The 21,436-nt window shown below is 39.3% G+C and overlaps 2 protein-coding genes and 1 pseudogene across 2 annotated transcripts; all 3 read left to right on the forward strand.

The window, feature by feature from the left end:
* Positions 1-1,370: 1,370 nt before the first annotated feature.
* Positions 1,371-2,786, forward strand: LOC129629070 (hemoglobin subunit epsilon-4-like). Its single transcript, XM_055548856.1, has 3 exons — positions 1,371-1,465; positions 1,591-1,813; positions 2,658-2,786. The coding sequence occupies exons 1-3, from the start codon at positions 1,374-1,376 to the stop codon at positions 2,784-2,786; spliced, it is 444 nt and encodes a 147-aa protein (XP_055404831.1). The 5' UTR covers positions 1,371-1,373.
* Positions 2,787-6,836: 4,050 nt separating this feature from the next.
* Positions 6,837-8,312, forward strand: LOC129627781 (hemoglobin subunit beta-like; annotated as a pseudogene).
* Positions 8,313-17,079: 8,767 nt separating this feature from the next.
* On the forward strand, positions 17,080-19,000 carry LOC129629071 (hemoglobin subunit beta). Its single transcript, XM_055548858.1, has 3 exons — positions 17,080-17,165; positions 17,294-17,516; positions 18,773-19,000. The coding sequence occupies exons 1-3, from the start codon at positions 17,080-17,082 to the stop codon at positions 18,899-18,901; spliced, it is 438 nt and encodes a 145-aa protein (XP_055404833.1). The 3' UTR covers positions 18,902-19,000.
* Positions 19,001-21,436: the final 2,436 nt, after the last annotated feature.

Consider the following 21,436-nt stretch of genomic DNA (forward strand, 5'->3'; position numbering starts at 1 on the left):
AATTCTTTTGAGATTAATCCAAATTAATCTCTGTACCAAAGTGCTCACATAAAACAGTGCTCACAGATTATCCACTCTGTGATGGTAAACAAGCTTCCAGAAACAGAAATTTTTAATCACATTTTACATTTAAGTCTTTTCAAGGCTGAATCCATAAAAGTGTCTCACTATATCAAATAGATAGAAAGGATTTATTTTCTAATAGTAGAAATTTTGCTATTAATATAGTACATTGGGTTGAACTCTAAATTTTAGAGTCCCTCTGTAAATACATATGAAAATTATTTTCTTATTATATGTACATATACTTGTAAGAGTGATCTCAGGGAGAAACAAACCAGCTTTCTGGAGGTCACAATGTGGGAAAAACAAATTGTGAAATAAAATGAATCATTCCCTCTTCCACTAGAAATGTGCCTTTGCCAGTCTTATAAATGCTTATTTGGATGCATGAGAACAAAGTACCTTAGATCACAGTGGCAGTGGTGTGTGGAGTACTGTCATTGACGATTGCCGCTGACTGATTAGATATGAAGAAAAGTCACACTCGGCCAGGAATGTGGACCCAGCACATGAGACAACTCAGTTCATCCAGAGCCATTGCCAAGAGGAATTCTTATACTCTCTTTATTAAACATAGAAGCACCTATTCCTTAGCATTCAATAGTGTATTCTCTGATATGAATGCACAGATACATGTCCTGACTGGAGACAGTTTCCATATAACCAGAGTAAAAAAAATTATTAAGACAAGTACACATATTATTGATAGAACTCAGTAACAAAGGGCTGATGTTCAATTCTCTAAATTACTGAGTTCTTACCTATCTTGTTTCTAAATTGATGCTGGATTGGGATCTTTTTTACTTGTTTACAAAAACTATAAAAGTATGAGCCCCATATAAGCTTTAGAAGCATTGGTAACCCAAGAAGAGCTGTGGCTTCTTCTATTAATATACACTGGCTGAACACAGAACAGCGTCTTGTAAACCCCTGACACAATGCTTAACAGAGTTCTAAATGTTGCTCTTCCTAACTCTAGCTATGCTTCATGGTCAGCCTACTGGTCACTTCAGGAAGGCTGGTGGGGACCTTGAGATATGAATTGCACAGTAGAGGGTAGGGGGGACAACAGCAGAGTATCCCTGATAGAGCCAGAAACACTATCAGGGACACAAATGTCCATCTTGCTGACCCACCCTTGCCCAAGTCCCACCCCTGGTGGTGGCCAACTACCTTTGACAAATAGTCTCCTTTTATTGGGGGAAGGAAGGGCCTTGGGACAGGAGATGAGGAATAAAAGGCCACACAGTAAAGAGGCAGCACAGACTTGCTTCTGGCCCATTAGGATCACCAGTAAGCTCCCAGACACCATGGTGCATTTTACTACCGAGGAGAAGGCTGCTGTTGCTAGTCTGTGGGCCAAAGTGAATGTGGAGGTGGTTGGCGGTGAGAGCCTGGCAAGGTAAGCACTGGACACAGGTAGGACAGGGTGTAGAAAGGCTGAAAGTGTTCCATAAAAGAGGGACTGCTTAGGTTTCTTACATACTCTGACTTCTCATCTGTTCTGAGGCTCTGATCATCCCATAGGCTCCTGATCATCTACCCGTGGACCCAGAGGTTCTTTGACAGTTTTGGAAACTTCTACTCTGAGTCTGCAATAATGGGCAACCCCAAGGTCAAGGCCCACGGCAGGAAGGTGCTGAACTCCTTTGGAAATGCCATTAAGCTCATGGATGACCTCAAGGGCATCTTTGCAGATCTAAGTGAGCTGCACTGTGACAAGTTGCACGTGGATCCCGAGAATTTCAGGGTGAGTTCTGGGCATGCCTGTGCTTTGTTCTTTCATCCAGGTTTCTGTGCTGTGGTTATAATGAGAACACTGACTTAAGTCTTATGCTGTAGAGGTATTTTTTGGAGGTAATATTTCAGAGAAAGGCTTGATCTTGATAGGTTGTTCTAGAGGCCAAAGGTAAGACCAAGTAATTACTCTATGACTAGTGGAGGTCACTGATCATCTGATAATTCTGAAAAAATAAAAAATGTTGTGAAGAACACTAACCAAACTTGAGCTATGTGCTTTGGCTTGGAGAATACAAACTAAGCCATGCAGAAGAATATCTTGTCTTTGATAAATGAAATTTTCTATGAAATTGATGAATATATTTCTTTATGATTTTTGAGTTTTGAATGAGGACTAAACAGGGCAAAATAAGGGCAACTTTTCACCATTTGTGCCTCCTCCTCTCATCTCTAGCAATGATGAAATGTTTTTGTATACAAGGTGCTGGATTCTTTGTCAAATGGATGTCCAAACAATCTGAATGTATGTAATATCTGAAGAAACAATATACATATCTAGTCCCCTTTCAGCACTATAATTTTACTTTTAAAATAAAGGAGAGAAGCAATCAATAGCAATGCTCTGAGGTTAGAAATTGACAGAGAAAATGGGAGAAGGATTTAACACAGTGGGAATTCAGACTGGGAGTCACTGAAGCCAATGTCAGGTATATAATGATACACTTTTTTGTGGGAGCATGGCCATAAAAGCTGCTCAACCTCTTATGAAGAAGGAAACAGATGTTGTACCTATTTGCTGGAAGGGCCGCCTGAGACCTTCTATTGATTATGTACTGTCTTCTTTTTATTCCCAGCTCCTAGGAAACATGATATTGATTGTCTTGGCAACACACTTCAGCAAGCAATTTACCCCGCAGATGCAGGCTGCCTGGCAGAAGCTGACAAATGCTGTGGCTAATGCTCTGGCCCACAGGTACCACTAGTTGCCTGGCCAACCATGTTGGTGCCTGTCTGAGGGCCCAGTCTCCCTTCAGTTCCTGTCTTGAAGACAGAGGGAGAGAGCTCTGACTCCAGACATAACTCCATATAATTCAAATGAAATAAGAGTCATGGTCTATATTGAGTGTCCTTGTATTTTTTCTTTGTTTTTATCTTTTATAAGTTGATTCAGCAAAAAAAATAAAGCATTCCTATTGGAACTGGTAATATTGGAGATTGAGAGTTTGGAGAGGTTATAGAAGGAACCCTAATAAAATTCTGAAAGAGTGACTTCAGTGGGTAGTTAATCTTAGGAGGGGAATGTAAACTCCTGAGATGGACAAAGTCTTTAGAAAAAGGAAACAAATGGAGTTACTCTAGAGCGATACAAAATGATTGTTAATAGTGAGTTGTTAGGACACAAAGTAGGGAAACTTTATGGTCTGTTATTTGTATAAATGCAGGATAGAACTCTTTTTTGTCTACCTTAATTTAATATAGAAGTCATTTATTTTATAGTTGTAAGTGCAGTGAAGATGATAATTTTTAGGCACCCAGTCAAGGACTGTGCTTTCAGTTGTTTCCTTGCATCTTCAATGGTACTAATGTATATGACTTGGGAGCTCTGTGGCCTGGAACACATTACTAATTCTATTAAACCTTTGCTAGAGATAAAGGCCATTTATTAGGAAAAAATGATAAATTCACAATTCATCCTGTCAGGTCTAATGGACAGAAGATAAATTGGCCTTTTATAAGCAGTGTGGTAGTATAAAATTAGAAAATTTGCTTGAGAGACCAGAAAAATCAGGAAATAAAGCTATTGTTTCATGCAAAAAGAACCAGTGAAGTTTCTTGAACAGGAGAGTGACATATTGAATAGGATATTATAGGGAAATTGATCCATGTGTGTGTATAGACCTGGCAAGGCAGAATCTACCCTGAATCTGGGCTTAGGAATTGGCTATTATTATAATAAAGCTATAGATAAAGGACTCAACTTGACAGAAGCAAGAGAAATAAGACTAAAAAATCAAATATTGGACCATTGGTGCAATGATGCCTGAAGACTTGAAACACAGTGAAATGAGAGTGGAATAGTCATGGATGACAGCCATGTTCCCTATCTGGTGAATGAGCAAAGGAAATTTCTTGACAGAAGAAGGAAAAAAACCTAGACGTCTCCTGCTTGGAGCTGGTAATGGGCATAGCCACCCTTGTAAAAATCTTTTCAAATTTCTGTACTCAAGCCACTGGCATAAAGTGAAAAGCCAAAGCCTTGGAATTAACAGACAAGGTCAAAGTATTGCTCCATTGCCTTGAAACATTTAGTGAATATTTTTTTAGAATCAATTTCCTTGTTTGTGAAGTGGGATAATTATCTCTATCTCTGCCTCACAAATGATCCCTACCACCCTCACTTCTGAAGTTCCAAGGAGATGTTTGTAAAGTGTGTTGTCTGTCATTTTGCCAAGGTAGTGGTAGTGGTTTATCTGATGTTCTATGATCTAGTTTTCTATGCCCTGTTTCATTGTAGATTCTTGACTTGATTCCATTGTTTCTGAGCTTCATATCTAGCTATCTAACTGCTTAATATCCCATGTTGGATTGCTCAAAGGTGACTCAAATACAGTATGTCCAAAACTGAACTCCTGATCATTTCCTAATTTATTTCTGCTAACTGAGCCTTCTTTTTGTGTTCCCCATCTTAATGACTATGACATCATCAACTGCTGAAGTCTGAAAATAGAGATGGTGTTTCTTCTGTTGGAGTTCTCCAAGCAGGAATACTGGAATGAGTTGCCATTCTCTTCTCCAGATCTTCCTGGCCCAGGGATCGAACCTCTGTCTCTTATATTGTAAGAAGATTCTTTTGTATCTGAGCCACCAGGGAAGCCCCATAACACCTTAATGATTATGACATCATCAGTTGCTCCAGATTGGAAACAGAGATGACAATTATATTTTCCTTCCTACTACAGTATCATTCTATATGTCTCTCATTTATTCTATTCCTATATTCATTTATACACTGAAGGCACAATAATTTTTGAAAAATACAAATCAATCATGTCACTTGAATGTCACATTCCTTGAATTTCTCAATAGTTCTACTTGACTTTCAGGTTAAAGGAAAAAAAATCTGTAACATAGTGTAAAGATCATTCATAGCATCTTCCTATCACAAAACATTTCCCTGTCATCTGAATCACAGTCATACTGTATATCTTTCTATATATAAATAACATAATTTGAATTATTGTCCCTGGTAATTTTTAAACAGCATTATGTTATATAATGAATCTGTATTACAGCATGTGATGCAGATTCTTTTCATTGCTGTAAATATTTCATCATTTCACTGTACCATAATTTAGGAACATTAAAATTGCTACTGAATTGAGATTCTGATGCATATTGATGCTATAAGCATTCCTCTGCATATCTTGCATTCCTCTACATATCTTTGGATGCACACAAACATGCTTTTCAATTGCCAGGTCATAGGTGTTGCACATCCTCTGCTTCCGTAAGTGAAAGCGAAAGTGACTCAGTCGTGTCCGACTCTTTGCGACTCCATGAACTACACAGTCCATGGAATTCCCCAGGCCAGAATACTGGGTAGCCTTTCCCTTCTTCAGGGGATCTTACCAACCCAGGGATTGAACCCAGGTCTCCCACATTGTAGGCAGATTCTTTACCAGTTGAGCCTACATGGAAGCCCAAGAATACTGGAGTGGGTAGCCTATCCCTTCTCCAGAGGGTCTTCCTGACCCAGGAATTGAACTGGGGTCTCCTGCACCGCAGGCGGATTCTTTACCAGCTGAGCTAACAGGGAAGCCCCTCCACTTCAGTAGACACCAACAAATATTTTCAAACATGATTATACTGTTTTACATTATTAGCAAAGTATGAACATTTTTCTTTATATACAGCCTTGCAAAATGTTGGAATTGTCAACCTCTCGTCTTCTGTATATCTTTTCCCTTTTCCTTCCCTTTTGTTACATTATTTTCCCTTCTCCTAGGCCCTTCTTCCATCCATCCTTCCTCCCTTCCTCCCTTTCTTCTTCTTTTCTTCCTTTCTTCCTTCTTTACAGGTATGCTGGTAGGTGAATATTTGTATATCATTGTAGTATTATTTTGAATTGAGAAGAATGAAATTTGACTTGAATCTTCATTCCTGGGTCCATTTTCACTTTTCTCCTGAGGATGCAGATGTGCAGTTTTCTGTACTTGGTGTTTTCCCAGAAATCCTGTCAGACTTTATCAAGCTGAATAAGATGAATCTTGTTTGCAAGTCCTCTGCATTTTCTCTACAATCATATCATAAATATCAGATATTTTTCTTTATTTCTCATTAAATTGTTTCCATTATCATCCATGTTCCATAAACCTAGTTCAGTAGCTGCTAGAAAGACAATATTTATGATTTTTCATTAACTTGATAGAGATTTAGTTCAACTAAGGGATGGGTGAAAATCGAATTTTGTGGCCCAAAGTATTTATACAAGGAGAAAGAAAGAAAGTTAAATCTATGACAAAATATTTATCCATTTCAACCTCTTACAAATATTTCCAGAAACAAAGTGAAGCTCCATACAAAGTCAACTTGATAAAATATTTCCTTTCTCGGTCTTAGTTTTCTTACTTATTAATTCAACTTTTTAAATTCATAGATAAACTGTACTTCATAGGCTTAAACTGTAAGATACATTACACAAGATCAGACTAAAATATTTAAGCATAAATGAGACTGGGAATATATTTGTAGAGGCAATGGATGGATGAAGGAAATGAAGCTAAGAGATATGAAGAGGGAGAGTAGAGTTTCTGAGTCTAGACACACTGGATCAGCCAATCACAGATGAAGGGCACTGAGGAAAAGGAGTGCATCTTACATTCCCCCAAACCAATGAACTTGTGTTATGCCCTGGGCTAGTCTACTCTCAGAGCAGAGAGGGCAGGGGGCTGGGTGGGGCTCACAAGCAAGACCAGGGCCCTTGCTGCTTACACTTGCTTCTGACACAACTCGCAACTGCACAAACACACATCATGGTGCATCTGACTCTTGAGGGGAAGGCTACTTGTCACTGCCCTGCAGAGCAAGATGAGGGTGGCTGAAGTTGGTGTTGAAAACCTAGGCAGGCAGGTATTCAACTTACAAGGCAGGCTGAAGGAGAATGAATGTCAGCTGGGTGTGTGGGGACAGAGCCATTGCCTGAGATTCTGGCAGGCACTGACTCCCTCCTTCCTTATGCTGTTTTCACTGTCTAGGCTGCTGGTTGTCTACCCCTGGACTCAGAGGTTCTTTGAGTCCTTTGGAAACTTGCCTTCTGCTGATGCTATTATGGGCAACGCTAAGGTGAAGGCTCATGACAAGAAGGTGCTAGACTCCTTTGCTGAAGGCCTGAAGCATGTCGACCACCTGAAGGGTATCTTTCCTTTGCTGAGTGAGTTGCACTATAAGAATCTGCATGTCAGTCCTGAGAACATCAGTTTGTCTACAGGACGCTTAATATTCTCTTTTTTTTTTTTTTTTTTTTGTGGTTAAGTTCCTATCATGGGGAGAGAGTTAAGCAGCAGGATACAGTTCAGAATGGAAAAGAGGTATTCTGGTTACATCACTATGGATTCCTCAGGACCATTTAGTTTCCTTTACTTTCTTTGTTCCCAGCCATCATTTTCTCTTACCCAATCTTGTTTTTTTCTGTTTGTTATTTACAGTATCTTCTTTTTATTCAAACATTTTGAGTATTTAAAAACATTTTTATATTTTAAGTCACTTAAAATTTTATCTCATTCTTTCCCCTTACCTCTTCCTTTCAAAGCAAGGAAGACAAAATAATGCATTGCTTCTAGAAATGGTTCAAAAGAACCAAAAATGATAACAGGCTATGGACTAAGGTAGAAAGGCAGAAACATTTCTAAGAACAAGTTCAGGCTGATATGGGTGGGTTCATATCAGTAGTAACATCTACACTTCAGCCATCTTTTTACTTATATTCTAGGGGCACAGCTTGGGATGAGACTGAAATACTCTTTAGTCCAAATTGGGTGCCTCTGCTAACCATATCCTTGTTTTTTTTATCCCTTCCACACAGCTCCTTGGAAAAATACTGGTAATTACACTGGCTCAAAACTTTGGCAAGGAATTCACCCCGGAGTTCCTGGCTGCCATTCAGAAGGTGGTGGCTGGTGTGCCTAATGCCCTCACCTACAAATACCATTGGGATCCTGGCCATTTCTTTAAAAAAAGAGAAAATTTATTTTTAATTGATTGATGATTGGTTTACAATACTGGTTTCATCACTATCATACATTAACAGGAATTAATCATAGGTGTACATATGTCCCCTCCCATTTGAATCTCCCTCCCATCTCCCACCGATTCACACTCCTCTAGGTTATTACAGAGCCCTATTTGAATTCCTTGAGTGGATGAACATTGTGATAGCTTACAGTGAACAGTGTCAGATTTGTGGCCTCCAGAGGAGACGATTTCGATCTGGGGCCAGAGAAGAGGCTTGATCACTCAGAGCTTTTGCATGGCAGAAGTTTTATTACAGTGAAAAAGGGACAGAGAAAGCTTCTGAGATAGACATCAGAAGAGGAACTGGAGAGTGCCCTACTTGCTAGTCTTATCAAGACCTTATATACTTTTTCCTTTGGTTACTAACAATAGAAAGGTCTTATTGAACCCTCTCTCACAACATACATTTTAAGAGAACAGGATTAGTCAGAAGAATCTTAAGAAGGAGAACCAGGTCCTCAAGTAAGATGCATTGTTGTTATATAATCATTAGTACACAGTTAAGGAAAAACATACCTTTGAGCACGATGAATTGTTTTGTTGTTTAATCATTGAAGTGAAGTGAGGTCGCTCAGTCATGTCCGACTCTTTGCGACCCCATGGACTGTAGCTTACAAGGCTCCTCTGTCCATGGAATTTTCCAGGCAAGAGTACTGGAGTAGGTTGCCATTTCCTTCTCCAGGGGATCTTCCCCACCCGGGGATCTAACCTGGGTCTCCCACTTTGCAGGCAGACGCTTTACCATCTGAGCTACCAGGGAAGCCATGGTAGAAGGTCAGCCTTATTCCTTGGACTGAATTTTTCAGCAATTAGATTATATTTTGAGCCAAACAGAAAAGGAATTTCTTAACACTTTGATGAGGTAAAAATAAGGATTGACATGTTTATGAACAGCATTACTATGGCAAGACAGCATAGATAACCCTGTACTGGTCTGCAGGTCCTGAACACTGCACTGTCTGGTTCCCAAATTCCATCTGTAAAAAAGCAGCTTCACTCATTTCTCCAAGCAAATCTTAGGAGCAAACGAGTCCACGTAAGGCTTTTGTCTCTGGTGTAACTAAAGTGGAGGAAAATGGACTATTGAAAGGGATCATCTACTTTTTCAGACAAGACAAATGATGGGAGGTAGGAAAGCTTTATGTTTTAAAACGACTTGAGTCTTGTGGGTTTCTGTTGGCCTCTCATGCTCTTCCAATTTGGAGAGTAAGATCTAATCACTCAAGTTACATAAGAGTTTTGGTAAAGATCAATCAGTCTTTCTCTAAGAGACTTGGCCACTGATACTACATCCACTGCAAAGGAGAATACCTAAACCATGAATGTATCCTGCCCTGGCACCATCATTAAGAATAGGCTTGGAAACAGGACTTGATGCCACTTCCTTCTTTGTCCTTCATCTAGTAAATAGGCCTCTTTGTGTCTGTGTTAGTCACTCAGTCAGTGTCCCATTCTTGGCAACCCCATGGAGTCCCTCTGGTTTCTTCGTCCATGGGATTCTCCAGGCAAGAATACTGGAGTGGGTTGCTATTCCCTCCTCCGGGGGATCTTCCCAACTCAGGCATTGAAGCCAGGTTTCCTGCATTGCTGATAGATTCTTTACTGTCTGAGCCAGCAAGGAAGCCCTTTACCTTTACTTTAACCACCTAGGTTATGCATGGGTTTAAAGAGCTCTGGGCTTAAAGAAAGTTAGTCTTAAAGATTGTTGTCACAGCTCAGAGTTTAAGAAAAAATGTCTTATGTGACTAAGACAAAGCAATGTAGAACAAAACATTTGTCCTTTTCTCCTCCTTGAGAGCTCCAGACCCCTTGAGCACCCTGGATTCCTTATCAGTCTATCTAAGAACTGACTCTCCAATTGGACGACTTGATTTCCCTAGATTCTTCTATTTTTTACAGTTTAATTTTTTAAGTCATTTTTCAGTTGTGATATTGCTTCTGTTGTTTTTTATGTTCCTGTTTTCAGGCCACAAGGCATGTCAGATCTTAGTCCCCTGAACAGAAATAGAACCCTCACCCCCTGCATTACACTAAGCCTTAAACACTAGACTGAGAGGAAGGTCCCAGTATTTCCCCAGATTTTATCTTCTGAACTTTGGGAAATAAAATCCACCCTCAATGGTATGGCTTCTGCCTAATAAAGAAATTTCAGCTCAATTTCCTGATTCAGTTTACTCATTTTTCCCCCCTCTAAGGATATGGGAAAGTCCCTAAGGGTCTATTGATAGGGAGGCTTTGTGTCTAATATGAGAGAACAAGGGGAATGAGAAAAGGAAGGTACCTCACATAGTCAATAATGGATGAAGCTTCTGCCTCAAAGCACAAGAACTATTAAGAAGGTTTAAAATATACACAGGATACTGGCATTGCAGGGAATCATGGAAAACTTCAAACCTAGACAGAAACTTCAGGCTAATTCTGATCCATATCCACTAATTACTCAAGAAATAGTGTGCTCAGAGACATAATGATTGCTCAAGAAACCATTATTAACGTTTCCCTTTTTCATACTTCCCTTGCCAGCACATTGTAGCAACGATGCTACATTAAATCAGATATTCCCAATCTAATGCATAATCTCCCTCTCCCACTTGCCCCAAATAGCCTCCAAAATTAACCCCAACCTCCCATTTCAGGTAAAGCTCAGTGCTCGCATAACACTTGCTTGAATCTTTTGACCCTGGCATCAGTGAAATTTCCAGTATTGCCTAAGGAAATTCTTCCAAACCCTCCCACTCCAAACTTTGCACATTTCTTCCTGTCTAGCATACTTACCCTGTGTGCTATATAAGGGTTTCTGCCTTTTATACTATCCTACATGATTATCATGTCTTATACAGCAAATCCACCATAGACAGTAAGTGTACGTTTATTAAATGAAATAATCAATGAATGAACAATTATTTCTTGTGTCAAAACTCCTGGGAGTAGAGGACAATCTTAAAAATAGGCTATTGTACAGTGTTTCTTTGGTTTAGTGCTACAATATACAATGAGGAAGCACACAGGAAAGTAAATCACTGATTAGATATTTGCTTTCTGATTATAGGTAGTACAATATCTTTAGAAAATTTTTAACTTTTTATTTTATGCTGGCTGCTGCTGCTGCTAAGTCGCTTCAGTCGTGTCCGACTCTGTGCAACCCCATAGATGGCAGCCCACCAGGCTCCCCTTTCCCTGGGATTCTCCAGGCAAGAACACTGGAGTGGGTTGCCATTTCCTTCTCCAATTCATGAAAGTGAAAAGTGAAAGTCAAGTCTCTCAGTCATGTCCGACTCTTAGCCACCCCATGGACTGCAGCCTACCAGACTCCTCAATCCATGAGATTTTCCAGGCAAGAGTACTGGAGTGGGGTACCATTGCCTTCTCCATTCCAATTAAAACTGTTGTGATAGTTTCAAGTGCACAGCAAAGTGACTAAACCATTTATATACATGTTTCCATTCTCCCCCAAACTCCCTCCCATCCAAGCTGGCACATATCATTGATCGACTTCCCTGTGCTATACAGTAAGACCTTGTTAGTTATCCATTTTAAAGATAGCAGTGTGTATATGTCCATCCCAAACTCCCTAACTATCCCTTGTGAAATTAATTTTGTCATATGTAAAGTTGGAAGGACTTCTAGAACCTTCTAACTTGCATAAACTGAAGTGAAGTTGCTCAGTCGTGTCCAACTTTTTGCGACCCCATGGACGGAGTAGCCTGCACCAGGCTACTCCATCCGTGGGATTTTTCAGGCAAGAATACTGGAGTGGGTTGCCATTTGCATGCATTTCTTTAAATCTATATCATGCTCCTGTTGATTAAATTTAGGTTTGACTACCTGAAACAGAACAAGTTGCTTCCCAGGTTATAGACAATGCATTACAGTTCACTTTTTCACAACTATATTTTGAATTATCTGAAGGCAGATGAGCTTTTAAATATTTATTTTTTTCTCATGTCATTATACATAACAGGCACTGAGAATCCTTTACACCCCAACACTATGTTTAAAAATCACAGGGTCACATCACAGAATCAGAAACATTTCAGGAAATTTTTGGGAAGTTTCCTTTCACATTCTTGAGTACAGAAACGTCATCATAAAATTAGACATTAGGAGACAAAGAGATTTTCAAAAGGTTTGAAAGAGCGTAAGGGGAGACTGTGAGTTTCACAATCTCAAATGAGAAAACAAAGTACACTTCTTCCTTCTAAATGTTCATAAAAGTTTTAAAAATATCTGAAGAACTTACTGTATTCTCTTTTGTTCATTCACCTTTGGAACTGCCAATCAGTCTAGGCAAGAAGTTGGGATTGAAAATCCCAATACTGGAGAATTCAAGAGAACATCACTGGGGTGGGACTTGGATGAAGTTCAAACAGTTGCTGTATTGCTGGTGTGGTGTCTGCACGTTGGGAGTGGGGAAGTCAAGGGATGGAAAGAGACTTGGCAGCTTGTTATATGTTTTCATTCCTTATTAAACTGGAGCTTCTGTAAAAGTCTAAGAGTAAAATTAATTCCTTAATATTTGATTTTGTTTGATAATTTACCCAATTGTTACTTCTAGTTCCTCCCTATCATGCTGCTTTCTAGATCATGTTCAGTATGTGTTAATGCAGATGGAGTATGTGTGGAAGAAAGAAAGATGGAAAGAGACCAGAGGCAAGGAGAGAAGAACAGAGGCAGAGAGGGAGACACAGAGAGTCAGAGACAGAGAAAGGGAGGAAAGAAGAGGAGAGGGGAGAAAGGAGAGGAGAGAGAGAGAGAAGTAAGTAATGTTGTGCATTGATTTCCATAATCATTTTAAAATCAGCCAGTTGAATGTCATGGGAATTTAGGATGCTATTCTAGATTTTCTATCTCTTAAGCCTCAGAGAAGTGCCCTGAAAGTTGGCTTTGAGAATTAATGCCTTATGTATTTGTCAAGGGTGACCAGTCTGAAGCCACAGTTCTGCCTTTCCAGACATACAGCTTCAAATTTTACTTGAGAAAGACTGCCCCTTTGTTCTTGAGAAATCAAGACCATAGCCCACTTTTGAGGTAAATAAAAGCTAATTCTGAATGAATTAAAATCTGAGCCCAGTGGGGGAAATATTAATATGGAATTGATAAACAGACACTAACTGGTCTGTAATAATTAGGATATATTTTTTCAAAATTATGGCTATGTTGATTTTACTGTTTTTAGAAAGAAATTTGACCATTTTAAACATGAATTAGACTATAACATTCCTAAACTATTCTGTTTATGACATCTGTTTCTATGAGTTCTGCTCTTCATGAAGCATTTACTTATTTTGTTGTTGTTTTATTTTATTTTAGTTTATTTTTGAAACAGTGCTAAAACTGAGGTAACTAAGATATTGTACATCTGGGGAAGAAGAGTAAATAAAAACTGCTTTATCTTGTAATAAATGCAAATGGAAAATAACCAAAGAAAATAGCTATTTTACCCAGAAAAATATAGATTAGATTGCTGAAATATTCTACTTGGATAATTAAAAATTGAACAGCAGAGCATGTACAAAAGAATTCTAGCTGAATGAAATTTTTGAACCAAATGATGAAACCACACATCTCTGAATGAAATGTCCTGATTCTCCTGAAGAAAGTCAATATTCATCCTCTTAATTATACTCAGAATAGGCCAGGCCTGGTATAGAACATTAGGAATTAGGTCACCTTGCCAGACTGCAATAAAGGAAAAGAAAAAAAAAAGTCTATCTCTCTCTCTGCGGACTTGTGTGAGTTTGTGCATGTGCGTGTATGCTCAACAGGGCTTTAATCAAAGTAGAGCAGACATGCGGTGGATCCCTTCACAGAGTCCAAGAAAGCTCACGATGGTGAAGATGGTAGTGGGCCTAAGAAGCATTCCAGAACTTTTTAGTGGCGACCTGGATTTGCACTTTAGGGTCTGAACATAACCCCATTTATACAACTATTCACTCTTCCTTATTTTTGCCTGAACTTTTGATGTTTGATAACAACTTTCAGACTTGTTCCTGCAGAGTTAGAAGGAAAAACCCATTTCACTCTTTAATCATACCAAGTAGCAAGCGTGAAAGAGAGCAACAACTCTTGCTCTGAGACTTGCATGATGGTGGCTGCAGCAGTAATCAGTACAAAAGAGGGACTCATAGACCATTCATGGCGAAGGAAGATATAAAAAAGAAGACCCAGTAGAAGAATTTGTATATATATGTATACACACACACACACATATGTATACTGGAATATTACATATGACTCAGGTATAAAAAAGAATGAAATTTTGCCAGTTGCAACAACTTGGATGAACCTGAAGGATATTATGCTTGGTGAAATGTCACACAGAGAAAGACAAAATCTTGTATGTTGCAACTTTTACGTGGAACACAAAAAGCACAATAAACAAATTTATATAACAAAGCAGAAACAAACTCACAGGTATAGAGAACAAACTAGTATTTACCCATGGGGAGAGGGGAAGGTCAGGATAGGGGTAGGGGATTCAGAAATACAAACTATTGTGTATTAAGTAGATTAGCAACAAGGATATATTGTACAGAACAGAAAACATAGTCAATAATTTATTGCAACTTTAAATGGTGCATAGTCCTTAAAAACACTGAATCACTATGCTGTGCACCTGAAACTAATATAATATTCTAGATTAAATATTTAAAAATAATTAATTTAAAGCAAATGAATTAGGGAAATCATCTCTGAAAGCAGAAAAGGATAGGGGAAGTCTTTAAGTACATGCAAATTTCTGTCAGTCAAGACAGCAAAATTGTAGCCCTGACAATTTGACTCCTTTACAAGAAAATATAGGAATAGACTATACTATTATTTAGTAAATTCTGTGAGTTTTCCATAACACAAACATCCTGAAGAGGCATGTCCAAAGTTTCCCAGAAGAAGTCCTTTCACTCACATATGCCTGACCTCTGATATCAGGGGTGTGAATTAGGGTGTTTAAAAGAGTACAAATATAAAACAATGACAAAGCTAATGGAGATTTCAATTTAATCCATTGAAACGCAAAACCTAAAGGTCCAACCAAAAGTAGCTTTTTGTTTTTAACATTTAAAACATTTGAAAGATTTCTTTTCCCAGAAGTCAACATATGGAAATTTTTTTCTAAGTATAGACCAATAGTTAGAGCCTCTTTGTTTGAGGGTTGCAGAAAAGAGTGTATATAAATTGAAAATGTTTAAATTCTATATTTTTTACCCCTATAATCTTTTGTGGGCATATAATTGTGCCCTAACTTCCAGAAAGCTAGGCAAGAGCCAAGACTTTTCTACATGTCTGAAAATATCAGAATGAATTTGTTCACAAGTACTTGAATGGGAATGGGCCACGTCAAAGGGGTGAGGAATCTTCATTTACCTAGCAATGATGGAAAAAAAAATATTTTGGAGGATGGAGTAACGAAAGCTGGACATTTATGAATTTCTTTGTAACAACTAGAAATGCAGAAGTCCTTTCCTTCTAGTTCACCTAAAAATATATTAGTTGGAGTTACAGAGACATAGAGCTGAAAGAATGAGAGATTTTTTTGAACATGTTTTGCCAGTGATGGCAAAGGTGAGAGAGAGGTGATTCTAGACATCAAGTTGTCTGAATCAGGAGAAGGTTCTAAAGAGAGAGATCATGGAAAGTAAATATATATGCTCTTATCCTTACTGAAAGGAAGTAGAAATTGAAGAAGAAGGGAAGATGCAGAAAGTACAGATGGTAGAAAGTAGGGGAACCTCAGGGAACTCTGAAGTTCTGCTGAGCTCAGAAATGTTTGCTGATTTTGCTTTTTTCATTGAATCTTCTAGTAGTAAGAAACAGACCTCTATACCTCAGAAGTTTTTTTCTTGCCTAAGAAGGTAAGAGGATTTATTATATGGGTGGGAAGAGGGGCAAAGAGAGAAAAAATATTTGAAAAGCTGTAGATAATGAAGAATAAATTTTAGAGAAAGAAGGTATAAATAAAGTATATAGAGAAAACAGAATTATGGATGAATAAAATAGAAGTAATTCTTATGAACACAGTATTCTTAAAGGCTTAGAGAAAGAAAACAAATAATCCGATTCAAGCTGGAGTGTCTTTCCACAATTTTATCCCTCCTTTTAAATCATGGAGAAGCCTCTCTGTTCTTCCAGACACTTTCCCAGGTCAGTCCATGAAGAAACAAGTTATATGCCTCTACTAGTCTTTGAACACATTACCTCTCTCAGGGTTATTGAAACCTTGGGGTTATGATTGATTTTTCACTTATTTGTATTTCTTACTACATGGAGAGGTCTCTATGTTTTCACATATGGATTAATGGAGTAAGTATTTCACAGGACCTCTCGATCCATACTTATTCTATTTTTCTATCATTATTTAATTGGCCATAAATTAAATTAAGAAAAAATTAAATGAGTAGATAAGCAAATGAATATTTGTTTTCATACCAGAACGATTTAATCCCAAACAAGCAAACAAAAGAGATGCGCATTTAGAACAGGGGCAGAGGTTGTATCCAGGCTGTACTTGTAATTCTTTTGCATATTCTGAAGGCACAGGAGATGATCCATCCACATAGTCGTAAGTCGAATCATAGTGGACAATTCCTTTCCATTTTCTGGAGCCCGGATTCTTCATTTGTGTAATAAGAAAATTGAGGAGGTGGTTTCCAAGAGGTTACCTCATTGTGATTCTAAAATCTCTACAAGCAAACTTGCTAAGGAAGATGACTTTAATAGCAATTTGTATTGCTGGAATGACTGAGATCTAGAGATGCCCAGAAAGAGGGCTGATGGTCTAAAGTCAGTGCCAGGAAGACCAAGGAGAGGTATGACTATCATCGTTCAAGCCTCACCCTGTGGAACCACAACTTGGCATGAGCCAATCTGCTCACAGAAGCAGGGAGGGCAGGAGGCAGGGCTGGGCATAAAAGGAAGAGCTGGGCCAGCTGCTGCTTACACTTGCTTCTGACACAACCGTGTTCACTAGCAACTACACAAACAGACACCATGCTGACTGCTGAGGAGAAGGCTGCCGTCACCGCCTTCTGGGGCAAGGTGCATGTGGATGAAGTTGGTGGTGAGGCCCTGGGCAGGTAGGTATCCCGCTGACAAGGCAGGTTTAAGGAGAGTGAAAGGCACCTGGGCGTGTGAGGACAGAGCCATCCCTGAGATTCTGAAAGCTGCTGACTTCCTCTGACCTTGTGCTGTTTTCTCCCCCTAGGCTGCTGGTTGTCTACCCCTGGACTCAGAGGTTCTTTGAATCCTTTGGGGACTTGTCCACTGCTGATGCTGTTATGAACAACCCTAAGGTGAAGGCCCATGGCAAGAAGGTGCTAGATTCCTTTAGTAACGGCATGAAGCATCTCGACGACCTCAAGGGCACCTTTGCTGCGCTGAGTGAGCTGCACTGTGATAAGCTGCATGTGGATCCTGAGAACTTCAAGGTGAGTTTATGGAATCCTCAGTGTTCTCCTTCTTTTTATGGTCAAGCTCATGTCATGGGGAGAAAGCTGAATGGCAGGACACAGTTTAGAATGGAGAAGAGGTATTCTTGTTAGAATGCTAAGGACTCCTCAGAACCATTTAGACTCTTTTAACCTCTTTGTTCACAACCAGCATTTCCTCTGATTCATTCTTGTTCTCTGTTGTCTGCAATGTCCTCTTTTTAATTATACTTTTTATTTTGAGGGTTTAATTTGAAAAAAATATTTATTTTATCAACTTTAAAAATTGTATCTAATATTTTCCCCTTATCTGTTTCTTTCAAGGAATAAAATGTTCTATTGCTTTTTGAAATGATTCAAAATAATAAAAATGATAACAAGTTCTGGATTAAGTTAGAAAGAGAGAAACATTTCTAAATATATATTCAGGAAGATATAGGTAGATTCACATTAGTAGTAACAACTTCACTTCAGTCATCTTTGTGCTTATATCCTACAGTCACAGCTTGGGATAAGACTGAAATACCCTGAATCTAACCTTGGATTTTCCTCATAGCTCAGTTGGTTAAGCGTCTGCCTGCAATGCAAGAGATCCCAGTTCGATTCCTGGGTCGGGAAGGATGGCTGGAGAAGGGATAGGCACCCACTCCAGTATTCTTGGGTTTCCCTTGTGGCTCAGCTGGTAAAGAATCTGCCTGCAATGTGGGAGACCCGGCCTCTATCCCTGAGTTAGGAAGATCCCCTGGAGAAGGGAAAGGCTACCCACTCCAGTATTCTTGGGTTTCCCTTGTGGCTCAGCTGGTAAAGAATCTGCCTGCAATGTGGGAGACCCGGCCTCTATCCCTGAGTTAGGAAGATCCCCTGGAGAAGGGAAAGGCTACCCACTCCAGTATTCTTGGGTTTCCCTTGTGGCTCAGCTGGTAAAGAATCTGCCTGCAATGTGGGAGACCCAGCCTCTATCCCTGAGTTAGGAAGATCCCCTGGAGAAGGGAAAGGCTACCCACTCCAGTATTCTTGGGTTTCCCTTGTGGCTCAGCTGGTAAAGAATCTGCCTGCAATGTGGGAGACCTGGGTTCTATCCCTGGGTTGGGAAGATCCCCTGGAGAAGGGAAAGGCTACCCACTCCAGTATTCTGGCCTGGAGAAATCCATGGACTGTATAGTCCATGGGGTTGCAAAGAATCAGACACGACTGAGAGACTCTCACTTCACTCACCTGCACTAACCCTGCCCTTGCTTAATGTCTTTTCCACACAGCTCCTGGGCAACGTGCTAGTGGTTGTGCTGGCTCGCCATTTTGGCAAGGAATTCACCCCGGTGCTGCAGGCTGACTTTCAGAAGGTGGTGGCTGGTGTGGCCAATGCCCTGGCCCACAGATATCATTAAGCTCCCTTTCCTGCTTTCCAGGAAAGGTTTTTTCATCCTCAGAGCCCAAAAATTGAATATGGAAAAATTATGAAGTGTTTTGAGCATCTGGCCTCTGCCTAATAAAGACATTTATTTTCATTGCACTGGTGTATTTAAATTATTTCACTGTCTCTTACTCAGATGGGCACATGGGAGGGCAAAGCACCGAAGACAAAGAAATGAAGGGCTAGTCAAGACCTTGAGAAAATACATCAGTATCTTGGACCCCATGACAGCAGTGGTTGTAAATAGCTGATGTTATGGAAAACAGGCTTTGCTCCTTAGCCTTACTCTCCCTTAAAGAATTCAAGTTGCAGCTTGATTTGGGAGTTAGATATTGCTAAGTTTTATTTAAATAAATTATGTTATTTAGCCTTTCTTGTAAATGTCTTCTCTCTCTTTAATTATCCAGAACATCACTTAGATTCATTAAGTTCTTCTGCCTAATGACACCACTGTTTTAAGATTTTCTTTATGCATTTTACTGTCCCCATTGCTCTTTCTCCCCTGGCCTCTTTTTATCCTAGTTTTCTCTACCATCTTAAAAGAACTACAAGAAGGACAGAACCTTCTGTGCTGGATTTGGAAAATTACATATGAATTATGAGTAATCCTTGTTCCTTCTTGCATCCTAATTCTGAATCTCAGTTCGGTTCACTTCAGTCTCTCAGTTGTGTACGATTCTTTGCAATCCCATGGACTGCAGCATACCAGGCTTCCCTGTCCATCACCAACTCCTGGAGCTTGCTTAAATTCATGTCCATCGAGTTGGTGATGCCATTCAACCATTTCATCCTCTGTCGTCCCCTTCTTCTGCCTTCAACCTTTTCCAGCATCAGGGTCTTTTCCAGTGAGTCCGTTCTTCACATCAAGTGGCCAAAGTGTTGAAGTTTCAGCTTCAGCATCGGTCCTTCCAATGAATATTCAGGACTGATATCCTTCAGGTTTGACTGGTTTGATCTCCTTGCACCCCAAGGTACTCTCGAGAGCCTTCTCCAAAATCGCAGTTCAATGGCATCAATTCTTCGCCAGTCAGCTTTCTTTATGATCCAACTCTCACATCCATACATGGCTACTGGAAAAACCATAGCTTTGACTAGATGGATCCTTGTTAGTAAAGTAATGTCTCTACTTTTTAACATGCTGTCTAGGTTCGTCATAGCTTTTCGTCCAAGGAGCAAGCATCTTTTAATTTCATGGCTGCAGTCACCATATGCAGTGATTTTGGAGCCCAGGAAAATAAAGTCTGTCACTATTTCCATTGCTTCCATCTCTTTGCAATCAAGTGATGGGACCAGATGCCATGGTCTTCATTTTTTGACTGTTGAGTTTTAAGACAGCTTTTTAATTCTCTTCTTTCACTTTCACGAAGAGGCTGTTTAGTTCCTCTTTGGTTTCTGCCATAAGGGGTGTCATCTGTATATATGAAGTTATTGATATTTCTCCTGGCAACCTTGGTTCCAGCTTGTGCTTCATCCAGCCCTGCATTTCTCATGATGTACTCTGCATAGAAGTTAAATAATCGAGGTGACAATATGCAGCTTTGACCTATTCCTTTCCCTGTTCTGAATCTAGTTGGGGAGATGTTGAAAGTAACACATCCAACAAGTGACTGTAAATGAATGTATTCAAGGTTTTTATGAGATCAGATGATGAAGCCCTTGGTATGAAATGGGTGGTAAAGATAAGTAGTATTGACAATTGTCCAAAAGACAAGAAGACAAAAGTAAGAAAAGAAAAGGAGGATAGCATAGGCCAAATCACTGATGAATAATGTGTTTGTGTATTCTGAGAATTTCAGGTAAACAGGAAAGACAAATGAAGCAAAACTGCCTGGGATAGAATAGAATAGATACTATATTTTGGTGTACACTGTGGACACATTCTTAAAGTTAAAAATTCACCAACAAGAAGATACCATCTAGACATTACTCACAAGATATTTGCACTGCTAATCAACAAGTAAAGTAAGGAGGTTTAACAGTTTAGAACATGATTTTGAAGTCAGAGAGCCAGGACTAAAAAAAAAAAATACTACTCTGACCTTGTGAAAAATCATCTACCCTTGTCAATTTGGTATATAACGTCATCTTTAAACATTGCAGGGAAATGAAAAAAAAAAGTCTCAACACAATTTCCTACTTTGACTTTTAACAAAAGTTAATGTCAGGTGAGAATTTACAAAGAGTAAGTTGACTTATTTAACATCTCTTCCTAAATGCAAAAGATCTTAGGCTGAAATGGCAATATTGAAGAGTAGGGAATTTTTGAGCCTTCTTTTTAATGGATCTTAACAACAAAGCAACCATGCTAGCTGCATCCATGCTTAAAAGAAAGTTGAATTGGTATGTACGTCTGGAATCAACAAGTTAAATAAAAGTCTCTCATTTTTAAGTCAAAGGTTTTAGGGGGTCAAATCAGAGATGAAATTGTACTCTTCATTGTAGTGTGTGGACTTTTCATTGCAGTGTCTTGTCTTAGTGAGCACACACTCTCGGGTGCACGGGCTTCAGC

This window comes from Bubalus kerabau, chromosome 15 (assembly GCF_029407905.1).
Source record: "Bubalus kerabau isolate K-KA32 ecotype Philippines breed swamp buffalo chromosome 15, PCC_UOA_SB_1v2, whole genome shotgun sequence".
Taxonomy (NCBI): Eukaryota; Metazoa; Chordata; class Mammalia; order Artiodactyla; family Bovidae; genus Bubalus; species Bubalus kerabau.

Excerpts from the sequence above, each read along its gene's own strand:
- LOC129629070 (XM_055548856.1), top strand. The coding sequence starts at position 1,374 with ATGGTGCATTTTACTACCGAGGAGAAGGCTGCTGTTGCTAGTCTGTGG. Across the intron at positions 1,466-1,590 it reads GGCGGTGAGAGCCTGGCAAG|GCTCCTGATCATCTACCCGT; the intron begins GTAAGCACTGGA and ends ATCATCCCATAG. Across the intron at positions 1,814-2,657 it reads TGGATCCCGAGAATTTCAGG|CTCCTAGGAAACATGATATT; the intron begins GTGAGTTCTGGG and ends TTTTATTCCCAG.
- LOC129629071 (XM_055548858.1), top strand. The coding sequence starts at position 17,080 with ATGCTGACTGCTGAGGAGAAGGCTGCCGTCACCGCCTTCTGGGGCAAG. Across the intron at positions 17,166-17,293 it reads GGTGGTGAGGCCCTGGGCAG|GCTGCTGGTTGTCTACCCCT; the intron begins GTAGGTATCCCG and ends TTCTCCCCCTAG. Across the intron at positions 17,517-18,772 it reads TGGATCCTGAGAACTTCAAG|CTCCTGGGCAACGTGCTAGT; the intron begins GTGAGTTTATGG and ends TTTTCCACACAG.